Source organism: Lepisosteus oculatus, chromosome 1, assembly GCF_040954835.1.
Source record: "Lepisosteus oculatus isolate fLepOcu1 chromosome 1, fLepOcu1.hap2, whole genome shotgun sequence".
NCBI classification, from domain to species: Eukaryota; Metazoa; Chordata; class Actinopteri; order Semionotiformes; family Lepisosteidae; genus Lepisosteus; species Lepisosteus oculatus.
In genome coordinates, this window is record NC_090696.1 from 33,227,216 (window position 1) to 33,237,143 (window position 9,928).

Consider the following 9,928-nt stretch of genomic DNA (forward strand, 5'->3'; position numbering starts at 1 on the left):
GCCGGGAGCGAGGGCGTACTGTGACGTCATATTTCAGCGACCCGTACACCATAAACTACGGAAAGGTAAATGTGCTTTAAATATTTTCTGTAGAACTATACAACAGTGTATTTTGTTTATGAGAACAACATCTGTATTACTTTTCACTTTAAACTAAGGTTTTCGAATGACTCTTGGGGTTTCAGAATGCAAACGGTACTACAAGGTACCTCTTCATTTCATTCATTTCATGACCTTCATGATATTTCCAGCCTCACAGCTAAGATCGCTATGTAATGATTAAAACGAACCCCTATTTGTTTGTTTTTTTAATTCTGGAAGAATAATACTAAGGACCACGGTGATAGCAGTGAAACAGTAAACAATTCTCAGCTAACTGTAACGGACCAAAATTGAATCGATTCTTTATGATAACGATATTATGATAATGAAATATGCAAACGACTTAAAATGAACAGGTCATGCCTTTCTGTTGTGAGTCATACAACCCTAATAAAATATAACCTGTTATTACTGTAACGTCTATTTGTCCATTTATTTTTGTACGAACGCCAAGACGAAAATAAGGCATTAGCGCTCTGGAGTCAATCAGGAAAAAAACAACCAGCTACATTCCGAGACAAAGGAATTTCCTGCACTGACAGGCTGAAAGAACTAAGCCTTTTTAGTCCTGAACAGAGACGATTATATGGTAACCTGATTAAAGAATTTAATATCCTCAAAACATTGACTTCTTCCAAATCAACAAGGGAACGTGAAGCCGAGGAGGTTTGGGTGGGTAGGCTGCAAAGGAACAAGTAATAGGTTTATTCCATGCTGAAAAGAGAAGAAAGAAAACGCAACATTTCGGCCGTGAAACCTCACACATGAAAAAGGCTTCACGGCCGAAACGCTGTGTTTTCTTCTTCTCTTTTCAGCATAGAATAAACCTATTGTTCCTATGAAGCAGAGGGGGCAGGTGTGTCTAAAATCAAGAGCCTGAGGTGGGATTCGGAGTATAAACTAATCAGCCATTCTGTTAAAACTGAAGCAATTCCCTCATTTCATTTGTAATTTTTCTTAACATATTTATGTTGAGCAACATAAAGGTTTGTTCCACACTTCCACAACAGTTAGAGTAAAGAACAACATCTTGTTATTGATCTTCAGTGCACTTTTTTTTTTACCAAACTCCCTGTATGTAAAATAATGTTGTTGCCAAGCATGTCTGCCTGCTCCAAATGCTGTAGCTGAAAGGGAGACAAACTAAAAACGAATAATATAATAATTCCTTCAAATTATATAGCGCTTTACAGGTAATAGGTTCTCCCCTCCACCACCACCAATGTGCAACAACCACCTGGATGATGAGACGGCGGCCATAGTGTGCACAGTGCACTCACCACACATCAGACATCAGCAGGGAGGAGAACAGTGAGGAAGCCAGTTCATAGATGGGGATTATAAGGAGGCCTTGATCGGTAAAGGACAGAGGGGAAATTTGACCAAGACATTGGCATAACACCCCTATCTTTTCGAGAAATGCCCTGGGATTTTTAATGATGACTTCGGTTTTACTTCTCATCCGAAGGGTGGTCCTTTTTTACAGTACAGTGTCCCCGTCACTATACTGGGACATTAGGACCCACACAGACTGCAGTAGAGTGAGCGCCACATGCTGGCCTCTCTGACACCTCTTCCAGCAGCAACCTTAGTTTTTCCCAGGAGGTCTCCCATCCAGGTACTGGCCAGGCTCACACCTGCTGCCAGTTGTGAGTTGCAGGGTGATGTAACAGCTGGCTAATCGAATGTAGTAATGTCGTCATCGTAAACGTGGCATTTCTAGGAAGGGTAAATACAGTCGTTTTATCTGGCCCATGTTTTTCTTTCAGCTCGTGCCTCATGCTTTGGCAGAGTAGAGCCGGCCTGTTAATGGCCGCACTTCCAAGGCCCTGCGCAAGAAGGGCGTTAAAGATGGCCTGCACTGCCTCCTGCCATGACCAAAGACTGCCCCGCAGGGAGGGGGTCCGTCTCTCCAGATCTCCGGGCAGCGCGGTGCTGCAGAGCAGGGGCCTGGTTTCTGCGGCTTCGGCTGCCTCAGCCGGTCCCAGCTGGTACGAGAGCCTCGCGGACTCGACGCCCGTCCACCTGACGGAGGGGCTCCTGGCGCTGACGCAGCAGGCCACGGGGCTGCCATGGTGGGCTAGCATCGCCTGCACCACGGTGGCCCTGAGGACGGCCGTCACGCTGCCCCTGGGCACCTACCAGATGGCCATTATAGCAAAGGTCTGTTTCAAAGCCAGCATTCCGTGTCAACTTTAAACTTTGCCTGAACCCATCATTTTTACTAATATGTTTTGAATATGTCCGTAATAATAATTCCTTACACATATACTGTATAGCGCTTTTCTGGACACTCCACTCAAAGCGCTTTACAGGTAATGGGGACTCCCCTCCACCAACACCAGTGTGCAGCATCCACCTGGATGATGCAATTGCAGCCATAGTGCACCAGAACGCTCACCACACATCAGCTATCAGTGGGGAGGAGAACAGAAGCCACTTTGTAGATGGGGATTATTCGGGGGCCATGATTGGTAAAGCCCAGGGGGAAATTTGACCAGGACACCAGGGTTACATCTCTGCTCTTTTTGAGAAACACCCGGGGACTTTAATGACCACAGAACCTCTCTTTTATGTCTCATTCAAAGGACGACACCTTTTTTACGGTATAGTGTCCCTGTCACTATACTGGAGCACTAGAATAGTGGCCCAGTATAGTGACCATACACAGACTGTGGGGTGAGAGCCCCCTACTGGCCCCATTAAAACCTCTTCCAGCAGCATCCTTAGTTTTTCCCAGTCGGTCTCCCATCCAGGTACTGACCAGGCTCATACCCGCTGAGCTTCAGTGGGTTGCCAGTTGTGAGTTGCAGGGTGATGTGGCTGTAATCAGCATTTTGATTGGAAACTCTCAAAGAGGGCAAAATTAGGCCCCTGCAGTCCTGGCTGAGGGAGAACAGATAGTAAATGATTGACTTTAACTCCACCACAGTGAGGATTGTCAAGAAGAGCTTGTGCACTCTGTAGTGTTCACAGCTCCTTGTTGACAGCAACATAATCTGCTGTTTGAGGGCACTACATGCTCTTAAGGGAAACTGCCCATCCATATGAAAGGAGGGAAGACATGACTGCTGTGATCAGGGGAGCCTGCCCCTTGCTTTTTCTCCGTAGTTGAAGGAATTTAAAATGCCAGAGAATCTGGATGATCCTCAGACGCAACCAGTCCAGAAACAGACTCTGCTGCGGAAACTGAATCAAAGTTTAAGTTGGCTTGCAAATGTATTAATGTAAAGCAATTACTAGCTGCAAAGAACAGCAGTTGTTGGTCAATGTTACGCTGACTTGCTGGCCCGGCTGCATAAAGCCATTTACAAGAAACAGTGGGAGCTGCTTGACAGTCAGTGTCCTTCTGCTGTATGACAGTGTGCCATCTTAAAGGCAAGGTTTCAGGATGTGGAATCTGATCTGTGTTAAGAAGATCTCTAGGTTTAATACAGAATACAGTTTCTGAAGCAGAAGTGGGCTGGATGTAGCAATAAAGGGTGACTGTAATGTCATGAAATATTTTTATTTCTTTTTATATACCTTTGACAGCAGAACCTATAGAAAGCCCCTGCTATGTTACAAGCTGAGATTTTGCTGGAACTGTAAAAAAGCTTTTCCAGGTAATGTAACATTTTTTCGGTCTTTTCACCAGCCAGATTGAGTCGTTGCAAGTTGAAATTGGAGAGCTAGCCAAGCGTCTACGATATGAGGTCTCCGTCCGGGCCAAACAGCTGGGCTGGTCTGAGAAAGTCGCTCGGTAAGAAATTGCCTTGCATGTTGACACCAAAAGCCATTGAAAGAGCATGTTACAATTTTATCTTAGTCTGTGGTAATAATTGTTCCTCTGTTTAATTTGTAAATTGGTAAGATTTCTGTTTGTTCAAGCCTTTCTGTGGTACTTTTAGTATCCAGTAATTAAAGCCATTTGGGATTTTTATCACAAATAAGAAAAGTTTACTGTGTAATTGGTTTGCTGTAAAGGTTTTTAGATATGGCACTTCATAATAAATATCAAATCTCTTTTTATACATTCTGTTCAATCTTTCTTTTCAATGATGGGCTTTTCAGTAGTTTGGTCAAATTTGAAATGTGACGATTTGAAATAGCATCTCAATACTTTAGTGTTCAGCATTAACTTGAGGAAATGACTGGTCAGTTCTGCCGAAACCCTTTTTTCTCACTTATGAGGAATGAAACAGGGAGCTGCTGTGGAGGAAGATGTACCTGTAGAAAAGGTGCTCACAGAGCTGTGGGCAGCACGCACCACATTATAATTGGGGAGCAGAGATGTGAGATTACTGTTTGACCTTTTCTCATTCTTGTTTAACAACACCATATGTGATAATATTAAACAAATCCAGCAAATAGATCACATTTTAATGGGTAAGCCTTTTCCTGATCAAGGCAGATCCGTATACTGTTCAATTTATGACTGAGCCTTATTCAGCATAAGGACTGCCAAGTAGAAGTTCACAGTGGCTGGGCTGCCCTGAGCTGGCTAGAGGAATACCTCCGCTCCTGCTTCCTGCCAATGGTGATGTCAGACAGCTACACATGTCTCGTCCAATGGCTGCGAATGCTCCAGGAAGGAAGTGTGAGCTCAGCAGCATGTGAAATGGTCGATGGCTCAGACAGCTGGACGCATGGGAGGAGCATACACGCAGGTCCGCATTATTTAGGTGCATTCCAAGCTGAGGGGATATAATGCAAATAAAACTCTGAAGATTATAGCCGAGCAGTGTGTGCTGCTCATGCTATGTGCTTTCACAAATACAGACACACATTTCACAAATATGACAAATGCATATTAAAATGTAGTGGCTTACGCTGAGGAAGGGTGTCCTAAATCCCAGCAATGTGATGCCTGTGGTGTCATCACAGAGGTTTTCATAAGATTTTTTTGCCCCGGCAGCAAATTGCTTTTAATCAGAGCAACATCCAGTCACATTTTGAGAACTTTCACACAGAAATACAAATAATAGGTGCTGCAGGAATACGAATGTTCCTCTTTTTTCCTTTTAAGTCGAACTTATCAATAGGTATGTTAGATAATTTATAAGGTATGATGGAGCCTGCTAATGGCTTTTACATGCTAAACTGTAACCGTCACGCCTGCTTGATCACAGAGGCTTTCTCCCCTTGATCCCCCCAGATGGTAAATGTTTACACTAAACACCTGATGACAAAGGAAGGTTTCTATTTCCTTCGGTTACATCAAAGACAGGAGGGGGAGGAGGAGGTGGGGGGGGGACGTGTGTATATAAGTTCTGTAGGACCATATCCACTTTGAGCTGCAATCGGTACTATAACTATTATGGTGCTTATTGTGGTTCCTTGTATGCATACAATAAAGCTTGGCTGGACAAATGAACACTTCAGGCTCGAATTTCTTGGTTTCTACAGGTAGTTGGACATTTTATTTATTTTCTTATTTTTTAAAGTGATTCTTCCATTGCTTATCATTGTATAATTCAGTATTAAATCCCAAATAATTTAATTGACTAAACCCAACCTTCATAAATTGATCACAGTCCAGGCAGTTGTGGTTTTCATTGTAATTTGCTGTTTATTCCCCTGAATTTTACACTCTTGTGACATAACCTTGCTGATTGTACATTGCCAGAAACTTGTCTCTTGGAAAGTCGACTTCATAAATGATAGCATTATTGTTACTTTATTAAACACTTCCAGTTTAGTTTTTTTTTTCTCATGTCCAGTGTGGAGGGCCCGTCTGGTTTTCTAAATTGTTCTGGACATAGAGTAACACCCATTTTCTCTGTCGCTCAGGTACCATTTCAGGAAGAACTTGCGCCGCATCGTGTCTGAACTATACGTGCGAGACAACTGCCACCCGGTGAAAGCCAGCCTCCTGATCTGGGTTCAGATCCCCATGTGGGTGTTTCTGTCGCTCGCTCTGCGCAACATGAGTCTGGGAGTTAGCGACTCCTCTAGAGGTACTTGGGGGCATTGCATTTCATTCATACTGCTCAATGTGTGTGTAGATGCCTACCTGTATCGCAAAACGGGCAAAAACTGCTACTGTGGAAAAATGCATGCAAATGCATTCTCGGGGATATTATGGAGCGAAGCCTTTCTTCACATGTGCGAATGTCAAGTAAATGCTATAGCTTTGCTCATTACGTTTCGGCTTCCTTAAACCCCAATCTTTGGTTGTTTCACAGCTTTTCAATCAGAGCTCGCAGCAGGGGGCGCCCTTTGGTTTCCTGATCTCACACTGCCTGATCCCACCTGGATAATGCCAGTTTCCTTAGGACTGGTCAACTTGATCATTGTAGAGGTATGTTTCCTACACTCAGGATACTCAGCACCTTACATTAACCCCATCAAGCCTAACAACTCTTTTCTGATTCAACTAATTTGTTTCCTTACAGAGTTAGTGAACATTCCTTCTTAGGAAATGAAAGGAGAAAGGACAGATCTTCTAATCTGTGTAGACAAGACTCCTGATTTTATTTCACCACTAAATCAAACTATGTTATGTCTGAACTGTATAATGATATTAAGAGGTTGGCACAGTGGCGCAGTGGTTAGCATTGCTGCCTCACAGCACTGGGGCCCTGGGTTCCACTGGGGTGCTGTCTGTGTGGAGTTCGTATGTGTTCCCTTAGTTTGTATGGGTTGGTTTTCTCCAAGTGCTCTGGTTTCTTAAGACAGGCCAAAGACATACTGGTCGGTTCATTGGCTTCTGGGAAAACTGGCCCTTGTTTGTCTGTGTGTGCGTATGTCTTTTCTCGGGTGTTTCCTGCCTTGTGCCCATTGCTTGATGGGATAGGCTCCGGCTCCTGTGACCCTGAATTGAAAGAAGCAGTTAAAAATGGATGGATAGATCAGTGTCACTATTCTTTTGTGGGAAACTCGAATCTCCTTTTAATATCCAGATAAATGTTCACGTGCTGGATGGAGTTTTCTTTTTTTCATCCCCTTTCAGATTTTCTCTTTACGGAGAACTGAAGTGTCCAGGTTCCAGAAGTACATCACCAATTTTATCCGTGGGATTTCGTTGGTGATGATACCAATTGCAGCTACTGTGCCCTCGGTGAGTATGACATTCCCCTCTTGAGTTCCAGAACTGAGTCTCTGTGGGGTCGAGTGCTGAGTGTTGCACAGTTATTTTTGGAGGTCTTCACCTCCCACACCAATAATGTCACGTTTTGATGAATTACAAGTAATGTGTTTTTGTTTTTGTCACGAGAGCCGGTTTTGACTCCCGTGGAGTGCGTTATTAAAGACACTATGCGGACGGTATAATCCGTAAAAGACGACGGAGGAAGGTACAACGGGGTTAGGATGGATTGACACAGCAGGGGGCGGTGACTGTAGTGAGCAGGTGCACGGGGGAAATGCGGAAGCAACCAAGTCCAAGGAAATCCAAAAGGGAAGTCGGGGCGCGGTCCTTAATCCAAGAGCTGGGAGATCCATCCAAGCAAACGGTTAAAAACGGGAACCGGGTCGGAACCGGCACAGGAACAGGAACTAAAAACATAACAGGACCAGGCAGTCAGGATGCCGGGGAAAAGGCTTGCCATCAGACAACCCGGAAAATAGGCAAACCATGTGGCGTCCATATTCCAGTACTGAGCCTGTAACTGCATAGACGCGAGGCTTTTAACCAAAAAGCAAACGAGATGCTCCAGGAAATAATAGAAACTAATGATAACTAGAAGGGGTGGAGCGCCCTCTAGAGGAGGGATGAGGAACATAACAGTTTTCAACGGATCAAACTGATAGTTATGTGTACAAGATATTGGATGTCAGTGTAATTTGCTAATTGTATATATACTTAGTCCTATATATATATTTTGCCAGTACACAGTATGCTTTGCCTTTTCACAACTGGCAGCCCACTGAAGCTAAGCAGGTGTGAGCCTGTCCAGTACCTGGATGGGAGACCTCCTGGGAAAAACTAAGGTTGCTGCTGGAGGAGGTGTTAGTGGGGCCCTTAGTAGGCACTCACCCTGCAGCCTGTGTGGGTCCTAATGCCCCAGTATAGTGACAGGGACTGTAAAAAGGTGCCGTCCTTTGGATGAGACGTAAAACCAAGTCCTAAATCTCTGTGGTCACTAAAAATCCCAGGGCGTTTCCCGGAAAGAGTAGGGATGTTACCCCGGAGTCTTGGCCAAACTTCCCCCTGGCCTTTACCAGTCATGGCCTCCAAGTAATCCCCATCTATGAACTGGCTTCATCACTCTGTTCTCCACCCCATTAAACCTGATGTGTGGTGAGGTACCGTGTGCATTATGGCTGCCGTCACATCATCCAGGTGGGGTGTACAGTACTGTGGCATTACACAGGGGGCGTGTCAAGTGTGGAGGCACCTCTTCCTCTTTAGACTCTATCCTTAGATTGCAGTACAGTTTTGGTGTCTTGCGTTACCTTTTACTTCAGTTATTCTACCTTGTGCTTTGGTCATTTAATCATTTCTGTACCTTGGTTTGATCATCGTATAACGTGAATTGAATGTATTAACTGATTTATTTTGTTTTTACCCTTCTCCATGAGTTTTCATGTAGCATTTTATGCTTCTTTTGTTCCGCAGACGAGTGCCCTTGGACCGGTGTCGGCTAAATGACTTTGTTTTCCTAAACTGGGTGCGCCCAGGACGCTGTGATCTGCTCTTCCGTGTTGAGCTTGTCTTGCTCTTCCAGTGACGTCTGACCCTGAATGCTGTGTGTTCTGTTTGTCCAAGCTGCTGCTCTTGTTTAGTCTGACGTCCTGTGTGCTTCCTCTCCTGCAGTCCATGACCCTGTACTGGCTGAGCTCCAGCTGCGTTGGCCTGGGGCACAACTTGCTGCTGCGCTCCCCGCGTTTCCGCAGGATCTGCCGGATCCCCCCCAGCCGGGCCGACTCGGAGACTCCGTACAGAGACCTCGCCTCCGCCTTTGTCACCAAATACTTCAAGTAGCCCTGGTGCCGGGCCACGCCGGGCCTCTGTGGAGGACCGCTCTGCCGTGCGATTCATTTCCTGGTTTTAAACTCTTGCGGAGCTGGCTTTCCCAGTGGAATATACGCATCCCTCTCGAAAAATAATCCAGAAAATCTGGAATTTTCTGAGGATTCAACAGGCCTCACGAAAGTAAAAAAAAAAAAAACCTTTGTAGGGTTTTGTGTTTGGCTTTGGTGGAAGTCTGACGTTATTTCCACAACACCTGTATATGGTATGTTAATACCATGGAAGACTGGAAAGCTTTTACTGCAGGAGACATTTTATTCATGTGGGAGTGTTGAATGGATTGGAATGTGTGTTGAGTACATAATGTAAAAACTCAAGGAAGCTAGCTGTTGAGAGAGGCAGGGATTCAGCGTCCTTGGAATTTTTGGCAACTGACCAATTCCCATCCCTAAACAAAAAGTTTCACATGAGAATGCTTTTAGTTTTGCAGTACTGTCCAGCATGATAAGACCTTTAGGGATATTCCATGTCCTTTTTTATGTCTTTTTCCCCCAGAAAACGATACTTAAGAAAATAACCTTTTTTTTTTCCACAAGCACACCTCTTTAAAGGTGTTTGGTTTTCGTGTAAAGTGTAAATTCAATCAATCCTCGATTTTGAAGATAAAACGTCTTTGTTCTCGTTCTCGAAATTAAACTGGTATTCTGTGTTTTACTTTATTCTTGAACTGAGCGGTTCTGTTCAACATCCAACTGTCTTCTTGTGTTGGGAGAGTTTAAGAAACTTAACTGACTAAAAATGTTTCACTGAAACAGTGAAAACGGTAATAAAATGTGCGTGAAATAAAATTCATAAAACATAATTTATGTATTAGAAATTAATAAACTAAACTAGGTTTATAAAATCATATATTGCATTATCTTCATTAGG

At 44.1% G+C, this 9,928-nt stretch overlaps 1 protein-coding gene across 1 annotated transcript; it reads left to right on the plus strand.

Annotated features, from left to right (window-relative positions):
- Nucleotide 1: 1 nt before the first annotated feature.
- cox18 (cytochrome c oxidase assembly factor COX18) lies at nucleotides 2–9,717 on the plus strand. Its single transcript, XM_006629754.3, has 7 exons — nucleotides 2–65; nucleotides 1,872–2,265; nucleotides 3,744–3,844; nucleotides 5,875–6,041; nucleotides 6,270–6,385; nucleotides 7,037–7,144; nucleotides 8,843–9,717. Exons 2-7 carry the CDS (start codon nucleotides 1,882–1,884, stop codon nucleotides 9,008–9,010), a joined length of 1,044 nt encoding a protein of 347 aa, XP_006629817.3. The 5' UTR covers nucleotides 2–65; nucleotides 1,872–1,881; the 3' UTR covers nucleotides 9,011–9,717.
- The last annotated feature ends 211 nt before the right edge of the window (nucleotides 9,718–9,928 follow it).